Genomic DNA, 24,872 nt, shown 5'->3' on the forward strand with positions numbered 1-24,872 from the left:
AGTGAGAGAGAGTGTGTGTGTGTGTGTGTGAGTGTGTGTGGGAGGGGTGGACAGCTCTTAAGGCCTGGGAACTCAACCTTTTCTGGAGATCAGAAACAGCTAAAATCTGTCAAAGTTTAAGGAGTTAGTGATTTTTCTTTGAGGCTATGTACATACGTTCAGTCAAGGTTCCCATGGGGTGAGACTCAAGACAACCTGCAAATCGGAAAATAGACAACCCAGATCTCTGTCTATACCAGGACTAAGCCCATAATAACCTCATTGGTGTGCCCAAACTTGCTATATAAACAGTCAAGAGGCTCTGAGGATGGAAATTCATGTGGTTTTAAAGGAGATAATTTAATATGTACAATATGTTAGATCAATTTTAAAGGAGGTAATTTAATGTATACATTTTTAAAAAGTTGGTTATGTGATCATTTAAATCCAGAAGGGCTCTGGTAAGATGGAAAGGGTATGCTGCCAATTCTGACCCCTTGAGTTAGGTCCCAGGGACCTACATGGAAGGAGAGACCCAGCTCCCACAGGTTGTCTCCTGACCTACTTTCAAGCTCAGGAGTGTGCACATGTGCATACATACACAAACATGTACATACACACATGTAATAAGACATTTAAATGCAGCAGAGGGCAATAATTTGAAGTATTAAACATTACATTACTGGACTATCTCTCTATATAAACTATTTTTTAAATTTAATTTCTTAAAAATCTAACAAATTTAATAGGAATTATATGTAGCCCCCTTCAACTTCATAGACATCATCTAAGGACATAAAAATTGTAGTTGTTCCCAGGGTTTCACACACAAGAAACTCTTAGCTTTAGCCTTAAGGGAGAACAAGGGTCATGAAACTGTCAAAGAAGCCTTCTCAAGACCATGTGGTTACTTCTAGTTGGCCTGGGAAAAAAAACTCAAATTATACTCCAGGTAAGGTGTCCTCAAAGCAACTCCATCTAGGAACGATTTGAGGGGCATGTGAAACACAGATTTCAAATCCTCAGTGATTCCAACTCAGCAGCCCTGGGATTGGGTCTGCAAAATCTGGGCTTTCAGAGACACCCTAGTGACTCTGAGTGCATAGTCAAGGAGCCACAATTTGAAGAAACACTGGCGCGGACGATTCAGCTGGCCAGCTTGGAGCTATTGGGCTAGTGCATAGAGCAGGGAGGGGAGGGGACGGGGTCTCACGGTTAGGACGTGTTGAATTGGAGGAAGGGCTCCTAGCATTTACAGAACAGACTGAAGCCCTAGAGTCCGTGCCCCCCCACCCCCACACCAGCGCGCCCTCCTCAAATACCCTCTTCACGTAAGGATTTCTCATTTCCTTCTCAGACAAACAGCGTATTATACAAACCAGCTAATTTCTCAAGCCAACAGCAAAAGCCTGAGTCATAAGAAGACTTTTTTTGGCTTTCTATAGCACACGAAAACTACACACCGATGAGAATGAATGCCATGGCGATCACAAAAGTGAGGAGGTATCCTCTCAGGGGCTCGTTGTTTTTCCCATAGCCCTTTGCGAAGAACTGCAGTCCTTTGAAGATGTTGTCCTTGCACAGGGCCTAATGGGAAAAAAGAGAAGACATTTGTCATTTCTGTCTATGCACAGTCATTTTCTCTAGGTGATTCAGAAAAGAAGATTTGGGAAAGATTAAGCGAGGCGCAATGCGAGGCGCAAGTTAACACTGCGGCCCATCATTCTTTATATTATTGGAATCGATCTCGACTATGTGGCAGACACAGCACTTGAGCCAGATGCAAACATTAACGGTTGCAGAAAATGATGGAAAGTGATGGCTGGCGGGAACCGCTATTCCAGCTAGTTTCGCATTCAGTGGAGACAGCACGCCCCCCATGGCTGTATTTACCTGGAAGACTTTGGGCGCACTGACGAGGGAGGCCAGGGCCGAGGAGAGTGTTGCGGAAAAGATCCCCGCGGTGATGAGGGGACCAAACCCTGACACCATGCTCATGACCTTGAGAAGAGAGAGGGCTTCAGATAAGGCAGTTCACCCAACAGACAGTTTGCAAGTTAATTGTTCTCCAGGACAGTTTCTTCCTTCTCCACTTCCTGTGAGTCTCACCCTTATAAACCAATGCTCCCCTGCCCTTGGATTTGTAATACTTCTCTTTCCAAGGTGGAATGACCTCTTCTTTTATCTACCACACACTAGATACCCACCACAAAATCTTTAGAAAACCCTGGAGGAGCTAAGGAAGGGGATGCTTTCAAGGACGTTCACAGCACCTCCCCGTGCTCTCTGTAGCTTGGGTGGGAGGAAGCTCTACCCACAGTGGGTGCTGGTGAGCCCGCATGAGGATGGCTTGCCTGCCTTCACTCTTTTTAATGCATCGGTTTTCTTTCTACCAAAGAGTTTCTAAACCTTTGCTTTTCCTGTGCTCTTTAAACCTAACTTTATTGTTTGACATAATCAAGATACTCGTGATGTCCCCAGAACAGCAATGAGAACGGGACCAGGACCAATATGATACCTGGGAACAGGTTTTACATGTTTAAGAGGAACCTATTAGCGTGAGACATACTTTGGAATAACGATTTCGGCTGAGATGATGTCTCTGTGCTGGTTGTTAGAATTAGATGGACGCAGACGCCACAGTCCGTTTGCTTCTTCCTCTCTTTACCCACCATGTAGGATGACAATTAGTATGTTTCAAGTTCTGTACTTCCCCCTGCCGCTTGGCCCTCATTTTTTTTTTTGCCCCAGTTTCTTATTCACAATTTCTCCTTGCCGTGTCTCTTGGCCATGTGGGGCTACCTTAGGTTTCTCTAATCTAACTCCTGTACACAAAATGCATCCAGAGTGCCAGCTAGCCTCTCTTTCCCAGCACAGTATCTCACAGAGTTGACTGAAAGCTAGGGAACAACATGGTGCTCCCTCCTGGTGACACAACCCACACCGGTATTGCCTCCTTACCACAGTGCCTGGAAAACAGATTGCTACGGCATCACACCTGCATGATTCCTTTCTCTCCCACATTTAATTCAAATAAATCAATATGTAATCAATTGAAGATCCAGAAGCCTCTCTATACGTGATATTCAGAAAATGCAGACAATACCAATAAACTCCCTCCTCAAAGTTCATACCTGAAAATTGTTCATCAGCCCGTACTGACAAGGTTCATGCTGACATCTTGAGAAGTCATAGCCCAATTCACAGGCTGCGGAGCCGTTGCAGTTCATCCCAGAAACGATGGTGTCGTTTATGCTTCCAGTGGCATCTCTGACCACACACGCCGCTGAGGAAACAATGTTCGTCTGTCATTTCTTTTCTTCCTAGCTCCTTTACAGTGTTAGGGACAGCACCAAGGGCCTTGAGCTTGTGATGCAAACACTAACCCTGAGCTAAAGCCCTGAGCCACGTCCTCTTCCCATCCTGGCTTTGTTCTAAACCATGCTTGGCTGGCACTGAGTCTGAACGTATATTTCCAGGGCCTGTGCCAACTGCCAATTCTTTTTGAGACATGGTCGTTGGAGCTCCCAGCCTCTGAATCCTGCGAACACCCTGACTTTTACAAGCTTCCAATCACACTGTCATGGGTGGTCCTCACCCCTGAGGCTATCTTATAGGAGTCCTGGGCGCTGAGATGCTGTCTTATTTTCTGATCTCTTAAAATGTGCGGTGCTTTGGCCTAACATGCACACAGCTCATACCTTGCTCAGTTTCTTACTGACCACATGATTTTTAATAATTCTCATTACCCAAGAGGAGACGGAGGCAAGGCACTAAGGAATCTAATAACCAAGAGAATGAAGCCTCGTTTTCAATCTAATTCTTTGCATACATTTTAGAAAACAGAGCAATAACCCTAGTTTAGATGTAAATTTAAAAGCTTTTTTTTGAGATTATAATGTAATTACATCATTTCTCCCCTTCTCTGTCCTTCCTCCAAACCCTCTCACATATCCACCTGTCTTGTTCTCTCAAATTCGTGGCCTCTTTTTTGTTTAATTGGTGTGTGTGTGTGTGTGTGTGTGTGTGTGCGTGCTTCTAAACACATGAATAGTGTACTTAGTCTGTATGCTGTTTGCCTGTATGTTTTCAGAGCTGGCCATATAGCCTTCGATCTTGAATTGCTGTGCTTTTCCCTGGGGAAGACTGTTTCTTCTGCTCTCAGCATTCCTTACTTCCCTATAGTTCTTGGTGTGAGGCTGAGATTTCATGGGCTTCCCCACCCCCGATTCATGCTAGCATGTCCATTGGTGTCCTCCTTATTCAAGTCAAATATATATCATTTTAATTGGTTTAATAATAAAGATAGCACCTCCCAGTAAGACATTTGCATAGTTTGTGCCTATGTGAGCACTGGTGAAGATAGAATAAAAAATATTAGGCTTCATCCCAAACAGAAATATAGACAAGGCTTTGGAAATCCATGAAGGAAGGAAAGGGGGGAAAAAGCTGAACAAGGGTGTCCCACTCTAGCAGGCTAGCAGAACCTCTAGTCCTGTGCAGTTCCCTGGCTTGGGTCATGGAATTCAGAAGCCACTTCCCAAAGATAAGCTAGGTGAGGGTCAGGCAGTTTCACCCCCAGCACAAGTCAAAGCCCTCATGAGCTTAAATCCAGTTGTAATATTTGGAGAGACAGTGATCTCTCCAGCTGATGAGGCAACATCGGTGATTAGTCAATGGGACTCAAGGTAGTGGGAGTTGGGAGGCATCTTGGGGATCCTCCCTTGGGTCTGTTATAACACTTTGGTGAAGAAGAACCAGGGTGGTGGTTGTGAGGAGCAGAGAGCTGGACATGGATGTGCTGAAAGGTATAGGCGGCCAGGGAGAGATCTCATCAAGCCTGGCATGTGGTTTCTCTGAGCCTGAAGCTTACAGGTAGATGAAATTCTGGAGATAACTGTGGTTCACTGCTCTACAGCCCAAGAACTCGGAAATTCTAGGGGTGCAACCTCCAGCGGGTTATTAACACTCGGTAGGCCAAGTCAGGCCCTCCACGTGTACCACCCATCTTGGTGCTGTGGTAGCTCCCACATTCCCACAGCCTTCTGCTAGAACAGGTACATCAGGTCTATGACCTGGGAGTCTCAGGAAAGTGAGAGAACCTGTCCAGCTCACAAAGGGACACAGAGAGACCAGCAGAGGCCCCTGGTGCCCTACAGAGGAGACCAGCCGCAGTGCAGTGAGCTCTGGTAGGCACCGTGCGTTTGCCCAGTACAGACCAGGCAATGGTATAAACCAGAGGAGAGATGAGAGCTCACGTTCAGCTGACTGCCCTCCCTCACTGCTTGTAACCAGAGCTTCAACTCTGAAGACCCAGACAGAAGTCATTCTGACATCATTCTCCCCTATTCTTTCTGTCCCACATATTTAGCAGGCTCTTCACTGTATTATATCTTTTGATATAATACAGTGTACTGATTTTTCTTCATACATTAATATTATTTTATGCATTTTTAATCCTCACTTTGAGGCATTTTTTTTCTTCTTTGTTTCTTTTTTGGCTGTTGTAGTAGGAGCGGCGGGGCTGCGTCCCTGGCACCCGGCCGACCACATGGCTTTACCCAAAATAATTACACGGAAACTGTATTCTTTTGAACACTGCCTGGCCCATTAGTTCCAGCCTCTTATTGGCTAGCTCTTACATATTGATCTAGACCATTTTTAATATTTTGTGTAGCACCACTAGGTGGCTTACCAGGGATATCTTAACCTGCGTCTGTCTGGACCCATGTTCCCAAATATTGTTTATAAATGTTCTTTTACATTTAAAGGGGGATATGATATAGATATAAATAATTTGCATTGGTGTGGATTTTAAGGTCAATTTTGTTATATGTTATGTATTTCTGATCTTGATTAAGGTATTGTGATTGTGTAGTTCATTAAAAAATGTAATGTATAATTAAAAAATATAGGTTGCTAATGGATAATCATCAATAATAGTCAAATTTGTAGTCATGTTAGTTAGATTTTCTAGATATATAGAGATATATTTCAGTTAGGTAGACATTCTTCATATCTTTCAAAGACTGCAGAATATGGCATTTAAATGTTTTAATAACTTAAAACTTTTCATGACAATGACACGTCTGCTCCTGGCAGCACCAATCTACTTCAAAAGGAAGATGGGCATCAAAGACGCTCCTTATGGAGTTGGATAGTCATTTGGGCAAAAAACTGCTCTTGCCTGGACTATTGTATAAATTGGACACAGAGAACCTGCAGAGAGAGGACTGCTAAACTTGCCTAAAGGTGAGATGGTCTTTCGGGGTTCCTGATTCATGAAAGAGTCTACGAGACATTCTACAGGACACAGCAGATAGTGACTAAACTGCCTTTGAAATTTCCTGCTTCATGAAAATGTCTGCTGGATTCTATGGGCTTGTAGGCCGAAGATGGATGCCCCAACGGTACAGAGGAACTTTGGGTGACTGTATAGGCAGCGAGATGTCTCTGTCATTTATAGAGTTTTGGATTTCTTGTTTGCTTAGGTAATATTATATCCTTCTGGAGTCTTTGATGGAGTTAAAGAATGGATAGATAATTATAGTTTTCCTTAGTTATAATAAAAGATAAAATAGATATAAATATTGTAACTGTAATTCTTGCTTGATAATTGTTTTGTTATATGTAATTTTACTATGTCAAAGTGAACGACTTTCTTTTTTGTTTAAACAGAAAAAGGGGAAATGATGGAGGCGGGTCATCTTTCTATCTGTTGTTTCATTGTTAAGTAATAAAGAAACTGCCTTGGCCCCTTTAATAGGACAGAAAATTAGGTAGGCGGAGTGACAAAACAGAATGCTGGGAGAAAGAAGCCTAGTCAGTGAGTCGCCATGATTCTCTCATTCTAGACAGACGCAGGTTAAGATCTCCCTGGTAAGCCACCTTGTGGTGCTACACAAAATATTAAAAATTGGCTAAATTAATACGTGAAAATTAGCCAAGAAGAGACTAGATATAATGGGCCAAGCAGTGTTTAAAAGAATGCAGTTTGTGTGTTGTTATTTCGGGGCATAAGCTAGCCAGGCGACCAGGAGCCGGGTGGGAATGCTGCCCACAGCTCCCACAACATTTGGCCCTTCTCTCTCCCTCTCCCTCCCCCACCCCCACCATCTTTCTACATTTTATCGTAATTTGAATTTGCTTTATTGGTTCCTTTCTTTTAAAAAAGGTTTATATTTTCAATAATGTGTTTGTGTATGTCCATTTGGGGGTATGTGCTTATGAATGTGGGTGCTTACAGTGGCCACAGGCATTGGATCTCCTGGAGCTGGAGTTACAGGTTGTTCTGAGCCACTCAACGTGGGCGCTGGGAACAGAACGGAACCTGGGTCCTCTGCAAGGGTAGCATGTGCTCTTAACACCTACCTAGAATCTCTCCTTCCCAGACTTTAAAAAAAAAATCTTAATAGGCTGTGTTTTTAAAATTTTTATCCTCTTTATTATATTTATTCAAATTTGTTTTGACCTTTTTCATAATCGGGAAATATTTATTCCTTTAAATTTTTCCTATTTTTCTTTCTGCTCTTTTCTCCACTCCCTTCTTTTCCTCTTAGCTATCTCAACTCACTTCTCTACTTTTCTCATCTTTCTCCTCCTCTTCCTGTATCTCATTTATTTCTCACTTTATTTATATCTGAAATAATATCATCCTCAGCCCATGGTCACTGGTGATGTATTAGTGGCTGAAACTGATCTGTGTCTCATATGCTTTGATGTTATTGTGGGAATAGAGTTTTGTTCCCTCCTTGATTGGTGGTGGGGACAGAGACTGAAAGAGTAAGTAACCAAATAAGAAGGTCCTCCCCCTCAAAAAAAAAATCCAGATATCTAAACCAAGAGATGCACTAACCACAACAAACATAAGAAACTTCAAAAAGTCAGCAGCATGACTCTTACAAGAGATCGTAACTCCATGAATGCTAAACCCAAAGATAGAGAGATATGCAAAATGCAACGTGACGATTTCAGTTTTTTAGTAAAAGTGATTAATATCCTAAAAGAAGATACAAACAAGCAGATGAATTTGATCAGGCCATAGAGAGGAACATCCGCAACTAAGAAAAAAAAGTCAGCAAAATGAAGATCAGCAATACAGACCAAAAAGTTGGCAACACAGAAAACTCAGCAAGGAAACAAAGATTTTTGAAAAGCAAAACAAAAAAACCCAGAAGCATTGAAAATGAAAAACTCACTGAATCAAATAAAAAGCACAGCAGGACCGGTCACCAAGAAACCTGACAAGCAGAAGGAAGAATGTCAGAGACGGAGGATGGGGGCAATGGAGCATGGCGTCCAGATATCAGCACAGGAAATGCCAGTGCCAAACAAGCATCTAAGCACTCTGAGACTCGAAGACAGAAGAAAGAGGCCAGCCCTGAATACATCAAGAATCTACTGAATTATACCAGAAATTCTCCAAATTAGGGAAAGACAACAATATTCAAGTGCCAGAAGTATTTAGAACTCCAAACAGACATGATGAGAGAAGAAGTTCGTGATGTCAAAATGTCGAAAATACGGAGAAAAGAAAACCATCTTAAAAGCTGTAAGGGGAAGATGGCAACTCATCTACAAAGGCAAAAACAGCAGAATAGCACCAGGCATCTCACAGGCCACCCTCAAAGCCAAGAACGCTTGGAATGAGATATACAAGTACCCAAAGCAAATAACTATCAGCCACGATTGCTATATCCAGCAAAATTACCTTTTAGAATTGATGGAGAAATAAGGGCCCCTAAGGCAGGTTAAGTACTATGTCAATGATGTGTGCCAAGCCCACACTGCAGAAGATGCTTAAAGGGATATCATACAAAAAAGGGAAGGGGTAATGATTTAATTATACTTTAATATAAGAAATAAACTACGTTTAGATAAAAAACAAAGGACAACATACATTGGTGGGGATATGGGGAAATATGGTTATTATTGATGGGAATGTAAACTTGTGTAGCTCTTTTGGAAACCAGTATGAATATTCCCTAAGAAACTGAATATAGATTTAATATAAGACCCAGATATACTCTTGGCTGTATACACAAAAAGTTCTAAGTAGACATATCTCAGAGATATGTGTACATCCATGCTTATCGCTGCACTGTCCACAATAGTCAGGACAGCTTAAATGCCTGTCAACATATAAGTGGACAGAGAACACACGTGATGTCTACACAATGAAAATTTTGCTGCCAGAAAGACAAGTGAAATTATGACAGTGGCAGGAAAATTTGAAAATCGTTATGTTAAGTGAAACAAACCAGCCTCAGAGAGACAAATACTGCCTGTTTTCTTTCAGATATAGAACCTAGGTTTAAAACGATGCACACATGTGAGTGTATATGTGTTTGTAGGCCATATAACTAGAATGGAGATGATGAGAGATGAAGCGATGTTAGGGGAGGTGAGAAATGGAGAGGGTAATGGGACACAGGAAATAGGAAAGAAGGAGAAGGAAGTGGCATGGGGAAGAAAGAAATAAGAGGAGGGCATGGGAAAGAGCAGTGGAGAAGGGAAAACTCAGGACCAAGAGTACCGACAAACACTTCTGGGGATGCTGTAAAGGCAACCCTCTGTATGTTGACTGAAAAAAATAAGTAAATCATAAGGCAATACTTTGGGATAAATATTATTATTGCCTAATTATCCATTAATATTAATGATGAGACAATCTTACTTCTGTTTCGTTATTTTCACACATTTGAATACTTCCATTATTTTGTATTATAAACTCTGTATGATAAACACCTTTGTCCATTAATGTTTTCTTCTAAATTTTAAAATATTTCTCCAGGGTAGAGTCTCCAAAACAGAATTGTGAGCATTTAAAAATACGTTCTGTTTTTAGATGTACTTATTTGGTTTTTTATGTCTATGTGTGCTTTGCCTGTATGTGTTTATGGGCACTACATATGTGTCTGGTCCCTGCAGAGGTCAGAAGAGGACACTGAAGGCCTTGGAACCAGAGTTACTAATGCTTGTGAGTTACCATATGGGTGCTGGAAACTGAACTTGGGTCTTTCTCAAAAGCAACAAGTACTCTCGAGAAGAATAAAATTTATGCTATTCATCAGAAAAATGGATGATCAGAAAGCATCATAATAATCAAAATCAGCCAGACTCAGAAAGATAATTATTTCAGGTTTTCTCTCATATGTAGAATTTAGATTTAAATTTAGATCTCAATTTGTGTGTATATCCACATACATACCTACATATATACATATATGCATACATATGTATGATGTGGAAGTAGAAGGGGGACTAAGTAGGGAGAGGGAAAGGAGGTACAAGAAAGTGCTGGAGGGGGCAAGGATGAGAAAATACAATGACGCGTCAGGGAATATTTGATCACACTGTGAACTCTGAGTTTGCATTTCTGTTAATTAAATAAAATTAACCTTGGGCCAGGAGGGTGCGTGGGCAACTCACTGACAGAAAATAATCATAGAGCCTTAGCGGGCATCAGGGAAAGAGAGAGACACAAGAAGTAGGGAATGGTTTGGATTGGCACAGATTTTTCCAGTTTGGTGAAGTGGAAGCCAATTCTTCCATGGACACCAGCAAGGAGAGAGGATTAACTAGTTGCTACCCAACCTCTCTGACCTCACAGGTTTTCACCCTAACCTTTGAATCCTGAGTCTTACTCATAATTAGAATGATAGAGATTTAGTTAAAGCTACCTTTAGTGCCAGCAACAGGACCAGTGCCTGTGGGAACAGACTTCTCGCTAGGCTGAGACCTGAGTGGTCAGCCTGCTGCTAAGTAAGTAGGCTGGTACCTGGGGAGCTGCAATTGCTGGCTGGAGATTAAGACACTGCCATTGTTAAGTTAAAGTTAAGATGATGATGTATATGATAAGATGTCAAGGAAATGAAACAAAGAAAAAAGATGGAGTATATATTTTAATTTTTTAACTTATAAGTTTTTATGACTATAATCTCTTCCACAGTATATTTGAGAGTTTTTGAAGTATATGAATATAAACTATACATAAGGATTTAAAAATGCATAAAAGATAGGTTCTTTGTAAACCAAGGGCCAACTAATAAAGGTGTTCACTTGGCTTTCCCCCCCCCCAACCCCCGGGTGGTCTCTTACTCATTACGACTACCTTTAAGACAGCTCCCAAGGTGGCTCATTGGTCTGAGGGTATAACCCTTACTTATGGAGTAAGAGGTCACTGGTTCTAATCCTAGATAAACCTTCTTATTAGGAGCGAGGGACATGTCTCAGTAAAGTGTTCACTGCACATGCATGAGGACCTGCATTTGAACATCCAGAATCTATGTAAAGTCAGGCAGGTCGTATGTGTCACCATGCTCCTAAGATGTTTCTTAAACATGCATCTGATCACCTAAAACCACAGTTGGAAGCTGTGACCTCAGATGGCTTCAGTGTCATTCTGAAGTCACTGATGTCCTAACACACTAAATCAGAAAATGTCTTCCTGTGTAACCCTGCACAGAATGTGACAGGGCGGTCAGGTTCCTCACACAAGAAGCAGCAAAATAGGCACCAGTCTTAGCTTTTTGCCTCCTCCTCCTCCTCCTCCTCCTCCTCCTCCTCCTCCTCCTCCTCCTCCTCCTCCTCCTCCTCCTCCTCCTCCTCCTCCTCCTCCTCCTCCTCCTCCTCCTCCTCTTCTTCTTCTTCTTCTTCTTCTTCTTCTTCTTCTTCTTCTTCAGAAATCAGTTTAAGATTATATCAAGCAGAGGACTACTGGAGCTCACCGTTTGGTCAAATGGCCACCAGGCTTCTGTAGTTGCCCAACCTGGGCCTGCATCCCTCACCGTGCACTGAAGAGGGTTTCTTCTCTGTGTGTTGGAAAACACATTCCTTCCTTCCTACTATGGCATAAGTGTGGCATGGCCCTAAGAGGAGGTGTGGCCGCAGGCAGTAGGTAGAGCCAAAACTTGCCTTGTGGCAGCTGGAAAAGCCACATTTGCATGCTCTGCTCACCGAGAAGCACAGGGCTGGCTTTCACACTGCTAACAGCTGGGGCTATTCGGATCTCTTGACAGCTTGTGTCAATGACACTTCCAAGTTAGAGATGAGATATTGTTATGAATTCCTCATCTTTCACAATTTCCTTTGCCAGGTTTGGGTTTGGGTTTTGTTTGAGTTTTTTCCCCTACTTTGCTCGGCCCTTGTTCTCGCTTTTCTCAGAGGGCAGGAGAGCTGAGTGCTAGAAGTGACAGCTTCCTCAGGAGTGCAGTCACAAGGGTGGCAAAACCTGGCCTTCTCCAGGCCAGGGCATAACAATTTGATAGGCTCTTTTTAGACGCTGATCTGAAGATGTCTGCATTGTACTTTCATTGCATCAATGGCTCCCAAAGACACAAACTATTAAGTACCAAAAATTGCAGCTGTAAAGACAAAACAAGACTTTCTCCTTACGTAGGCTCCATTGGTAGCCTTAGACACACACACACACACACACCCTGGGCTCCCTGACATTCTGCCATCAGGGATGTTTTCCTTACCTACACAGATAGCAACACCTATGTAGGCAACAGTGGTGATGAAGATGGCCAGCATGGTTCCTCTGGGGATAGCATCCTGGGGATCCTGTGAAAAACATGCAGAGGGGAAAACGGAACTCAGTAATAGTCAGAGTGTGAGGAGTTATTGCTATGTTTTCATGATATTAAACCATGCTTCCTAAGGCGAGCTCTAAAGAAACTGCCTAGCAATGGGGAGGTGAAGAGTCTCCGGGCGGAGTATCGGGAGTGAACGATGGGCTATTAAATGCGGTGCTGCATATGAACTCCCGGCGCTTGCCCCAGTCTCTAGCCGATGGGGTCCCAGAGCTGAAAGGAAAAGTGAACACAGGCCTGCATCCCTAACCCAGAAGTCTCATCAATACACATGAGCAATCAATACAGGTAAATGAAGATTAAGGAGTTGTTTTTTCTAAACTTAAATATGATGATCAAGTCCATTGAGAAGGTCACACTTGGTGACTACAGACACAATCCAACGTCTGGAGATCATGACTTAGCCAAACAAACAGGCACCACACCTGTGTGTAACCAGCTCTGTGCAGCCACTAATCCCTATGCTCCAACTCTTCCAGGAACATCTGCATATTGGGGTTTTGCTGGTACAGGTGTACCCAGCCTCTTCCTTGCATACTACTGACGCCACAGCAAATGATGTACAGGTGTGTGCAATACAGCAGTTCCGGGGGAGGGGGGACGAGGGTAGTGGAGCTGAAATGGGCCCTTCTTAATCGAATTCACTGGTTTTGTTTTTTTTATTACCTTTTATCTTATTGTGGAAGAATTTATTGGGAACTGGGAGGTGGCTCAGTAAAGTGTCTGCTGCGAAAGCATGAGGGTCTGAGTTCAATTCCTAGAATCCATGTTTAGGAAAGAAAAATGTGGGACACACTTATAATCCCAGCACTGGGGAGGTGAGGCAGGTGGAGGCCTGGAGTTCACTGGGTAGCCAGTCTGGCCTCATTGATGACCCCAGTTTCCAGTGAAAGACTTTCACCAAACCAAACCAAACCAAGTGTCCCAAGGAATGGCCTGATATTGACCTCTGGCCTTTAGAAGCACACACACACATGCACACACGCACGCACGCACGCATGCACGCACGCACAAACACGTCACGCACACACACACCTCCCAAGGTGAACACAAGCAGGCACACCTCACAAAAATTTCATGGGATCTGGCTTAAGTTGTAACCATCTTAACTGGAGCGTGATGGAATAGGAGGTAGAAGGTAGAAGGCAGCCTGTGACACAGACATGAAGACAGCGCTCCCCTGCAGCTGCCTACTGTAAGCTCTTAAGCTGGCCGAGGCCACGGGACATGAGGGTCAACTTGACGCTGAGGTACTAATGGGTAACTTATGATGTCAGTGTATTGATGTGCGATCCTGCACAAAATGGAATTGTTCAGTCCTGCTCCCGACAGAGGGAGCTCGGCAATTTGACACATTCTTAAGTTTCCCCCCTCCTCCAGAATTAACTGCAAAACTAAGCTGTTTCTCCTTCCTGTCAGTGAAAGTGACTCCCTAGCTAGGACAGAATATAAGTAATCAACTAGGTTTCCACTTTTTGGGGGTCTAACAACCACTTCCTAATTTTGCATCTCAGAAATATTTCTCAAATCTCCTTCCAGATCCCAATTTTCAGGACAGTTCTTGCCATGCTATTGCTGTTCCACACAGAAGGCTCAGGATGGGATCTGCATCCGCTATGCTGTCCTGGTCATTCTTCCCTGCAGGGTGGGGCCATCCTGGGAAGGGTGCTGAGGCTGGAAGCCGAGTACTCATCTGCATCTCCCTACATTCTATAAACAACGCTTCCTAAATCGAACTGACTTGATTATGATTAATATTATTATGATTATCTTGGGTTTCATCCTCAGAGAGAAATAAAGTTATGGATACAGAAATTTCCTTGCCATTTTCCAGAATATTTCATCTTTGGGAGCTAACATGTCTGACCACTCTGGCTTTTAACTATGTTTTGATGTCCTAGACAATTCTCTTTTCGCTTCCCTTCTTCCTGGGCCTAAGGGCTGTTGGTTTCCCCATCCACTAAGCAGTTTCTCTGTCTTTCTGTCTCTGTCTCTCTGTCTCCCTGTCTCTGTCTCTCTTTCTTTCTCCTCCCTCCCTCCCTCCCTCCCTCCCTCCTTTTCTACAATAAAGATCTGGGTGCCCACACTCCCCTGAGTGCTTCCTTAGCTTCCTTCCCTCCCTCTTGCACCTACGTGGGTGAGTTCACCCATGCAACAGCTTCTAGTCCTGTTTTCCTTCCTAGAGCTCCAGACTCCCTCTGCCTCCCAGACACTTGCGATGTCCTACTTCTGTTTCAACCCCATTAGCTAAGCCCGAGCCTCCTCTTCCTCATCTACTATGCCGTGAAATCGATTCAGTGAGGCGAAACCGGTGCTAAAGAACAGAATCGGATAGAACTGATGTAGACACATCAAAAGGCATTGCTTGCATTTAGCTGTGACCTATGATGCTTTCTTACTGTGGTTTAGTAAAAGAATTCTTTCCATTGCTTCTAGCTCTAACAAAAGCAGAGCTTTAACCTCTGTCTCCTGCAAGGCCTTCGTTCAGACATTAAGTAAGAGGAATTGACTAAGCACCTTGTTTTTAAGGAGTCTAAAGAAAGCACAATATTTTCCAATTTAAAAACCTGCCTGTAGCTTCCGGAAGCTTAAATCAGTGACCTCTGATATTTTCCTAGTTAGTGATAAAACAGGAGCTCATAACGAGATCTCATTCAGTGAGGAGAGGAGCTGAAGCAGCTGGCGCAGGTTTGTGACCTTTTGAGCTTTGGCATGACCTTTTCCTGCTGTTGTCTGCTCAAGAATTTACCTTGGCAGTGTGGTCACTAGCATAACAAATCTAAGTACTCAGCTCAGTTATTGTCTATTCCGACCGCGCTTTCTCTGAAGATCTTTGGCCAATGAATAAGCCCAAGGCCAAGTTGCCACGTCCTCAGAGTTTGATGACCCATAGTGAGCTTCTGCAGCCACTTCCTTTCCTGTGAACCTTGTGAGGCTCTCCAGACTCCTCAGTTTTTCTCTGTTTAACCTGTAAGAGACTCGCTGCTGTCCTCAGGTTTCTCATGCCAGACTCTGCTTGCTTCCTTGGCCAGACTTGCCTTGTTCCTCTCCAATAGCCAACTTCTAGTCTTTGCTTCCCAAGTTAACTCCGATCAGCCCAACAACTATTTGTTCAGTATTTTTATTTCGCCACCCATTGACCCCTGCATATTTTTCATTTAATACTTATCTCCCGATGAGTCTTGCAAATACTCACCTTCTGATGTTGATTATGAATGCATTGAGATGAGATTTGTCTATGTGAGAGAAAACCGTTGTCTGTCTTATGAAAGAGACTTCTATTGTCCTCTAACCCCTCTTGTACTATTGGAATACCTCAGCCTTTATTGGGTATATGGCTGCCCTACTCCAGTAAGCACTTCATAGAGTCCTTTGAAGCTAGGTAAGGACATGAGCCAAAATCCAGACAAATGGGATGTCAACAGAAAGAGGTAGAGTGTGAACCAGGAAGTGATTAATCACCCAGGACCTTGAAGATAGGGATGAGCCCCACCCAAGGTAGACTTGAAAGAGGAGAGGTTTCTCTGAGTCCCTGGGCTGTCTTTGGGAGTGGATGTTCTAATTTTGTTGGATGGCCTATGCATGTTCCAGAAGCACAAAGTCTGATCTTGTTTTGGCCATGATCCTTCTTAAAATACTGAAATCCCATCCATAGTTAAGTCAATGATCCCTATGGCAGTTGATGGGGAATGCTGTGAACTGAGGACCAAGTGGTCACATGACTGATTGCTATTGTGGATTTGGTTTTGTTTTTCTGCAAATGTCTTTTATTCCTAGTCATTATGATTTTTAAAGGGACAAGGTGATTCTTAAAGTAAGTCACATCCATTTTATTGAGAAATAACTTCCCATGAGTATGCTCTGCCTTTGGATGTCACTGAATATGGGTTTTGGAATTATATTATATTGTCAAGAGCTTAGATTTAAAATTAAAGGGGAGAGAGAGAAAGAGATGGATGGATAGATAGATAGATAGATAGATAGATAGATAGATAGATAGATAGAATAAATATCCAAGAAATCATTCAGAAACCTTCATTCTTGTGTCTCTGGGACCTAAGTCATATTGAGTCCGCACAGCTTCTCATGCTACCAACAACTGCACTCCCACCACCAGACTACAGAGGAAACTGCGTACCTCCAGGTCTCCAGAGATGTTCGCACCAGCAAGGATCCCAGTGGCAGCGGGGAAAAAGATGGCAAAGACGGAGAAGAAGCCTTCACCCTTCGTGAAGCTTGGCCCAAAGTTTTCTGCAAATATGGACGCTGAAATGCAAGCAAGAGGAACATTATCTTGCTGGGTTTTGCACACTGTAAAAGCTTACATTCTTGACTTCTGTGTTTCTAAATGGAAATGGACCTTTAGAACGGGAGCAGAGTGAACCCGAAACCATAGGTTACTCTTCTCCGAGTACCAAGGGGCCTCTTCTTTTACGTACACATTTAGGCCTTGGATCTCTCGACAGAGCTCTGGGAAGGTCATTGGAGACCATGTTTGTTTGTCTTCTTTGAATATAGAAGAAATGGGAAAAAGCAATAAGGAATACTTGCAGAAGGAAAAATTAGTCTCTTTCAATGGGGTCTCACTGGGTATACAAGCCAAGCAGTAACTGGTCAATACAAAAACAAACTCAAGGGTATTTTTGCAGACTTTTGTCTCATATTGCTTTCTTTGAACATTTTCTCTTTCTTTTTCATCTTGCAGTTCTTTTGCTTATATATTACAGGTTTCTGATTTTGTGCTTTATGGGTTTTGGTTTCTGTGTGAGTCTGTGTTTTTTGTTCTTTGTTTTTACTTTTTTATTTTGTTTATTTATCTGTTTTCTAAGGAGAGTAAGAAAGAAAAGGCATGGAGTTGGGTGGGTGGGGAGATGGGGAGGATTAGGGAGGAGTTGTGGGGGAGAAAAAACTATGATCAGAATATATCATATAAAATTTTTTAATTAAAATATGTAAAAACAAATAAATATTGCCAAGATTTTTTTTTTGCAGAAACATGTTAGTAACCTTAAAATATAGAGCATATGTTCACACGCATGCCTCATGACCACATTCTCACACATATGTATCTTTAAACAGCCTTTTCAGGCCTTTGACAAGCCTTAAGAGACCCATGTGAGGCGGGCTGCAGAATAGACTTGTTTCTAGTGTTCTGCTCTCTCTGCTCTTCCTCTCAGAGTTTGGATCTTAGGTCCTTATACCAAATTCTCAGAGAATAAGAATATGGTGAGTTGCTTTGTCCTTAGAGCAATACTGTCCTGTCCTGTAGGTTGTCACCAAATCACTTAAATGAAAAGAAAGCCTTCTAGAGAAAAGGCAGAAAGAAAGAGAAAGAAAAAGAAACCAAACAAAGAAAGGAATCTGGGGTGAGAAAAGGTGGGGAAAAGTTGAAAACATCAGAAGATATAAAGTAGGGGAAAAGGTAGAAAAGAAAAGACAGAAAAATCCAAAGCAAATAAAAGAACCACAATAAAGACCTGGTTTTTAAAATGGTGAGGGGGTCACAGGTAATGAAAACTGAATATGTAATTGAGCAATTGATATTTTTTATAGCCTTAGCTGTGCATTGAGTAATCTAGAGTAGAAAATAAGAAGGTAGAAGAAGCAGAACTGGGAGAGAAAAGTCAAATTCGTACACTGTGATGTTACCACAAGGAGATACACAAGTAATTCACCCATCATTTCTTTCAAGTGTGTGTATGTATGTATGTATGTATGTATGTATGTATGTATGTATACTGTTTGCCTGCCTGGTGCTTACAGAGGCCAGAAGAGGGCGCTGGATCCCCTGGAACTGAATGTACAGATGCTTATGAGCTCTTGGGGAGGGCTGAGCAGTCTCCTAACTCAGCTTGAAAGGTTGGCAGAGGTTGCAGCAGGTTATGTCCCAGCAAGGCTGGGTGCTACAGAGTCTCCCAGGAAGACAGAGGACTTGATTTGACGCTAGTGTTCAGCAGAGGCTGATAATCTTTCCCAGCTCCCGGTTCTCATTCCTTACATGTAGTTCCTATTCCTATTGTCTAACCATCTAGTGATAACCCAGTATTCAAGGATTTACAAGAGACCTTCTCATCTTCAACTGAAAAAGACTGACTTCTCAAAATTGTTTTTAAATTTTAAGTACCCTCCATATCTACTTTTTAAAGTTTCCTCAGGAAGCTGTCATTATTAATTTAATAGGAAAATCTGATAATCAAACAGGATTTGTATAACCCGCTCAGCTGATATGCAAGAGTTGAAACCCCACCATGGATCTCCTGAATCCAACTTCAGGCCTTTCCTGGGCTACATTGGAATCCTCGTGGCTGGGGATGGGTGAGAGAGGTAGCAATGGGGAGAACAATGTAGACCCATTAACTGAGAAGGGACTGATTGGCCCCACTTACCTTGGTAGTTGAAGAAGCCTCTAGATTTCTTCTCGTTGTTGGATGGAATGACAGTTCCAATGAAGAAGTTTGCAATGGCAATGAGAAGAATAACCAGGAGAATCACCTGGGCCTGTGACACGGCAGGAAAGGGACCGAGTTAGAAGCAACAACAATGTAAACTAGCTTCAAATCTGGACATTCTCACTGCACAGTTGAAGCTTAATATATTGCCCTCTTCCCTGTTCAGGTCTTGAGAATGAGACCTGGATTTCCAGTATGCAGTGCTGCTGGTCTGGACAGGAGTTGTACATGAAGATGTGTCAACCTTGCTGGCTGTGAAGATGCGTCAACCTTGCTGTCTGTGTCACCACGATGGCAGCAAGCAAGGTGAAACGTGGCCCTATGACCTGACACATACGATCAAGTCTTGACCAGACTTGGTACTGTTGCGGAATATCTGTTTATACTGTGTGACAATGTGTCCTGTGATTGGTTGAATAAAGAACTGAATGGCTAATAGGTAGGCAGGAGAGAATAGGTGGGACTTCTGGGCAGAGAGAGGAACTCGGGATGAATCTAGGCACACGATACCGAAGAAGTCATACATATGGTGCAGAGGAGAGGTAACCAAGGTCTGAGGCAGAATTACATTAATAAGACAGGTTAATTTAAGTTATAAGAGCTAGTGAGGAAAAAGCCCAAGCTAAGGCCAAGCTTTATTAAGTGACAACAAGTCTCAGTGCCATTGTGTGTGAGCTGGTGGCCCAAAGGAAAGTTCGACTACAGTACTTAGTGGTACGATGGCCACCTTGCTTGTACTCGTGCCTTTTGCTATAATGAAGGAATGGCAGCTGTTCTTTGTGAATATGGTGTTCCTCCTGTTGTGAGTGAGTCAGGGCCTGGCCAGCACTTGTTATTTGGTGTTAGTTAGCGACACCTACCTTCGCTTCCCACTCCATCCCTGCTACTGAGATCCCTAGGAGAATCACCACAGTGATGGAACCAATTATCCGGATGTCATTGGTTGGATCCACCATCATTGAATCGCTCTCCTGTAGGGAGGGAATCACTCAAATGATTAGAGATAGCCTTGATAGGCAAGGCTAGGACCTAGAAAGACTAGAAACTCCTTCTAGCCACAGATGCGGGAGATAATGTAGCACTGAGCAGAAGTCTGAATGTGGTACTTCAGCAGAAGGACTGGCTACTTTCATGTGCCAAGGGGAACTTTAGAAGAATAAAAATGGGTGGTTTCCAATATGAATATTGGAAAATAAGCATTGCTCAACTTAATAACAGAGAACACAAACTTAGTAACACATCTCTTGAAGAGAGTAGACCTTAAGAATACACACTATGTTCATTAATTCATATAATTTCCACATAGACATACTTTCACCAGTAGAGCATCTAAGGTGAGACGGTGAGGAGTTCCCATACCACACAGGCTTAAAGACCTTGTTTCCAGAGCACCTGGGTTGGGCCCTTAGCTAAGAGAGGCCTCATTTTCTGCAGCAAGTTGTGCCCATGTTTGAACTTTCTTCATCTTTGGAAACCTTGTGAACATCAGTGGTGTGCCTACAGGAAATGATGCCTGTTGTCTACCTGAAGCTTTGTATTTTACACACTTTCCATTCACATCCTCTCCATCTGATATGCACAGAACTCCTGGGAAATGCATGAAGCAGTAAATTAGCTCCTCGTTCCGCTTTAGAAAATAAATAAGCCTCAAATGTAGAGGAGACTGGTCTAAAGTCTCCCAGGTGGTAAGGGGAGAGCTGAAGTCAAAGCCAGATCTTCTGACCTTATTATGCCTGGGGCTCCTGCCCTGATCCCGAACTCCCCTTCTCTTATCTTGACCTGAGACTATCCTCTAGAGCCCTGTAAAGGAAAGCTGAGCTACTTTGTCTGTACAAAGAAGAGCTTTAATTACCTTAAGGAGATCTACCACAGTCTCTGCGAACCCCACCACATACATGGCGACAGCCACTGCGTTGGCGAAAGCAAAGATCAAGCCTATAGACCCTCCGAACTCGGGCCCTAAGCTCCGGGAAATCAGGTAGTAGGCTCCTCCTGCAACAAGAGAGCAGCGTGTGTCACCTGGAGGGGAAGCCGAGCTCTCCAGTCCCTATGGTTAATCTCCAACTGTTAATCATCCCACGAAGAGTATTACAGATTCCTAGGCTTGCTATAAATCCTGGGTCATCATAATGAGGCCCTGCAGGCATACCTGCCTTGTAAGCTGTACGGAGTCTGCAAAGTACGTGCCAGTAAAATTCAATCTGTTGAGACTTCCAAGTTAAAATCCTGATCTAAGTTAATAAATAATAGCAACAAGCTTTACCCAAATGCTTTGTCTTTTTAAAAAATTGATTTAGAGTATTCAAATGAAGAGTGTGACTGAAGTACAATTTTGAATTCAAAATTTCCAGAAACTGACAGACCAGGATAGAAAATGAAATGGCAAGACTTGTTCTTTTCTGGTGTTGTGGCACACGCCTGTTATCCTGGCCCTGGGAGGAAGAGGCAGGAGAGTTAGGTCTTCAGGGTCATCCTCAGTTACAGTAAACTGAGGACTAGCCTGGGCTACATAAAACACTGGCTCAAAAGAACAAAGCGGTTGATCCTTTTTTATTTTTATTTTATTTTCTGGCTTCCATTCTATTGTATAAACTTTTCTGGTAGCTAATCTGTAAAATGAGCATCTCTATCAGTGTGTTACCCACTCTGGAAAGCAGGCTTGTTTTCCGGGTTTAGCCCAATGAAGCATCAATTCCCATAATAAGGCTGCGGGACAGAAAGAAGAGCAGGGGGAGCTCTGGAAACCAATGCTCTTCCCTGAACACTAAAGAATAGCTTTGTGATTGGCCACCCACTTCCGTGACCTGAAAACCGAAAGGGGTTGCTTTACAGCTCAGAGCAAGTGACTGACACTAAGACAGGCTGACGAGGGAACTAGACATTGTAATGACCTCTTAGGTGGAGCTGGTCATGGGCATTTTGTGAAGTCAGCATGGGACAAGAAAACCCAGAATAAACCTCCTTTTGTGGAGGAGAAACTGTGCTCGGTGTGGGTAAGTTCTCAAAATGGAACGTAGAGCAAATGCCCTGGAGTTTTAAAACTTAACTTTGCTCGACAAATTGGCTGGGCAGTTACATGGGCATAACAGTAAAAACAAGAGACAGATAGGGGCTGGAGGATTGGCTCAGTGGTTAGGAGCACTTGTTGCCCTTGCAGAGGACCCAGCACCCATGTGGCGGCTCAAGACCATTCCAGGTCCAGTTGTTCTGATGCCCTCTTCTGACTGCCTCAGGCACCAAGTACACACGGTACATACACATAGATGCAGGCAAAATACTCATGAACATAAAATAAATCTTTAAAAATCAATGAATAAAACATAAGTTGAGAGAGAAGGCATTCTGTGGCTAGGGTTATGTTTTCGAAAGGCCCACGTGAGGCAGGGGGAAGACGGGGTGGTACTCATGCCTGCAACCAAGGGATTTGGAAGGCCAAGATGAGTGGATCGCTATGGACTCAAGGCCAATCTGGCCCTGCAGAGTAAAACTTTGTCTCAAAACACCAAAATCACGCTAAAGATGGCTCAGTGACTGAGAGTGTGTACTGTTTTAGCAGAGGACCTGAGTGCCCAGAAGCCAAGTAGTTCACACCCACCTGTAACTCTACTGCTGTCTTCTGGCTTCTAGCTCCTATACTGATGTGAACATACCCCCTCCACACACAAGCGCGCGCGCGCACACACACGATTAAAGAAAAAAAAATCTTAAAAATACAAAAACAACCCCTCCACACAGAACCCATCACTGACAACAGAAAGTCCCAAGCAGGGAGACTTGGATAAAACAGCCAAGGCAAAAATTAGTGAACCCGATGTACAGGGCGAGGGCAGTTAGGACAGGGACAAACTTCATCTATGTTGTTTTCTACCCCAGCCTGCCTGCTCCTGAAAACTTGACAGTAACTCATTGTTTCATTTGCTTATTTTTTAAACGTTCTTCTTGGTGATGTTTTGTGATAGAAGCAGAGTATTTGGGGAGAACCTGATGACTGAGTACAGGAGTGCTGTCTGTGTGAGAATCACCGCTGTGAGGCGGGATGTCGGGGAACACCCAGGCTGAGGGGACCCAGGAGGGAGCAATATAGCTCACCCTGGTACTGAGCACCCATTGGGATTCACCACCACAGGAAACGGATCAAAGGAGCCCTTTCTCCAGATCATTTTTTCAGTTGAGAAGAATTTTACCTTGCTTTTGGATTTTGCTTTATTTTGTTTCCTTTCAAGTCTTAGGGGCCAGTTAGCAACATAAAATCTACACACTCAGTTAGTAAACAACTCTAGACAGGATGTGCAGTCATAGTTTATAATCACAAGTAAATCAGTTGGCTTACCTCCTCGAACTACTCCGTTTGTGCAAATAGCGGACATAGAAATACCTGTGAGTGTCGTCACTACTACGCTCAGGCCGATGATGATGACTCCCAGACCTGCAAAACCCCCAACAAAAGCGTTTGACTCCAGTAGGGAGAGAGATCACCATTCCTTCAGGAAGCACCAGTCACAGAAGATCCGTCGCCCTGCAGAAACCTGAAATGCTCTAACTGGTCCGAATTCTGCTGCGGCATGGGAGACACCTGAAATGCACTGGCTTAAAACTGCTGCCATTCTGAAGAGTTGTTTCCTGTGAACGACCAGCAAGACTGTACAGACTGACCTGGAAAAGAAGAGCTTTCCCCAAGGACTCCGCGCACCTGAGGCAGGACCTGTAACGTGCCAGGATTCTGTTAGCCGTGACCTGGGTGGACTTGAACTACAACTCACCGTGCTGCTGTCTGCATTCGGCTCCTCGACACTTCCCTGTGCCCATCAGCAACCAAGTATATAGAAACGTATGCCTACCCGTAACATGTGATGAGGGTGTTAGGGATCTTAGAGATTTTACCTCCACGAACAAACCCGTTGGTTGCTATTGCAGAAGTTGACAACCCAGTGATAGAGGTTACCATGGTGGAAAGAAGAATTATAAGAACTCCAAGACCTGTCAGCAATGAAAGACAGAAGATATTACATTTTATGCTTCTTCTTGGAGTCCCTACTCCTGCAACCTCTACTGCCTTTTAATTGAACTTTTCCGGTCCGTGCCTTGGGCCCCAGTGGGGTTTCTTTGTACAAAGGTAGGGTTGCTATGCCTGGCATAAAGATCAAGTCCAAGAAGCACTCATTATGATGAGGGATGGCATCCAGTGGTCAACACAGTCTAACGTACGGTCCTGCAGAGGAAAAGCCGACTCCTCTCGGTGTCCTGGGAGAGAAGCTACCCCGGCCGTGAAAGAGGAAACATGACATTTGACCTTCTCTCTTGTTTGAGAGAAACCTGAATGGGAAAGTTTGGGATTTGACAAAGGTTAAATCCTTCTTCATTTTTCTTGCACCCTTTGCCTGGGGGAGAAAAGGAACCAACTCACATTACCTTCGAAAACACCCCAGAAAGGTCAGCGGTGAGCTATTGGAGCCTGTGCCACCTTTACCTTATGCCTGATGAACTGGCTCACAACCTTAATTACCTCCTCTGACATATCCATTTGTGGCGATAGCAGAGGTGGATAAACCAGTGATGGCTGTCACTGTCACGGCTAAGCCGATGATAATCACACCGAGACCTCGGTTGAGAGAGGAAAAATACGGGCGATTAAATGGTGGAACAGCTCATTGGGTCATTTACATAAAAGCAAACACATCTGGGTAGTCATTGAAGGATCACATTTGAATTAAACAAGCTGGCCATGAAATCGCCATTCAGGTACTAAGGGAGTTAAGATTAGGGGTGAGCAGAGCTGTGCCGCCCCCAAGTGTACGATTCAGGTTGATCAAAGCATAGGATGAACCTGGTCTTTGATGAAGTTCCCCAC

The 24,872-nt window shown here is 43.4% G+C and overlaps 1 protein-coding gene across 3 annotated transcripts in view; it reads right to left on the reverse strand.

Moving 5' to 3' along the window:
• Positions 1–24,872, reverse strand: part of Slc12a1 (solute carrier family 12 member 1) — an 82,338-nt gene that overhangs the window by 44,856 nt on the left and 12,610 nt on the right. Inside the window, exons 4-12 of one of the 3 annotated variants that reach the window (XM_057780467.1) lie at positions 23,355–23,450; positions 20,877–21,016; positions 19,885–19,995; positions 18,962–19,073; positions 16,714–16,841; positions 12,462–12,546; positions 3,114–3,265; positions 1,873–1,980; positions 1,443–1,566 (exon numbers count right to left, since the gene is read on the reverse strand). In XM_057780467.1, the coding sequence (XP_057636450.1) occupies positions 1,443–1,566; positions 1,873–1,980; positions 3,114–3,265; positions 12,462–12,546; positions 16,714–16,841; positions 18,962–19,073; positions 19,885–19,995; positions 20,877–21,016; positions 23,355–23,450 (1,056 nt within the window). Of the gene's footprint in view, positions 1–1,442; positions 1,567–1,872; positions 1,981–3,113; positions 3,266–12,461; positions 12,547–16,713; positions 16,842–18,961; positions 19,074–19,884; positions 19,996–20,876; positions 21,017–23,354; positions 23,451–23,905; positions 24,002–24,527; positions 24,624–24,872 lie in introns of all 3 variants that reach the window. The other 2 variants (XM_057780469.1, XM_057780470.1) reach the window with 2 other exon arrangements.

This window comes from Chionomys nivalis, chromosome 9 (assembly GCF_950005125.1).
Source record: "Chionomys nivalis chromosome 9, mChiNiv1.1, whole genome shotgun sequence".
NCBI lineage: Eukaryota > Metazoa > Chordata > Mammalia > Rodentia > Cricetidae > Chionomys > Chionomys nivalis.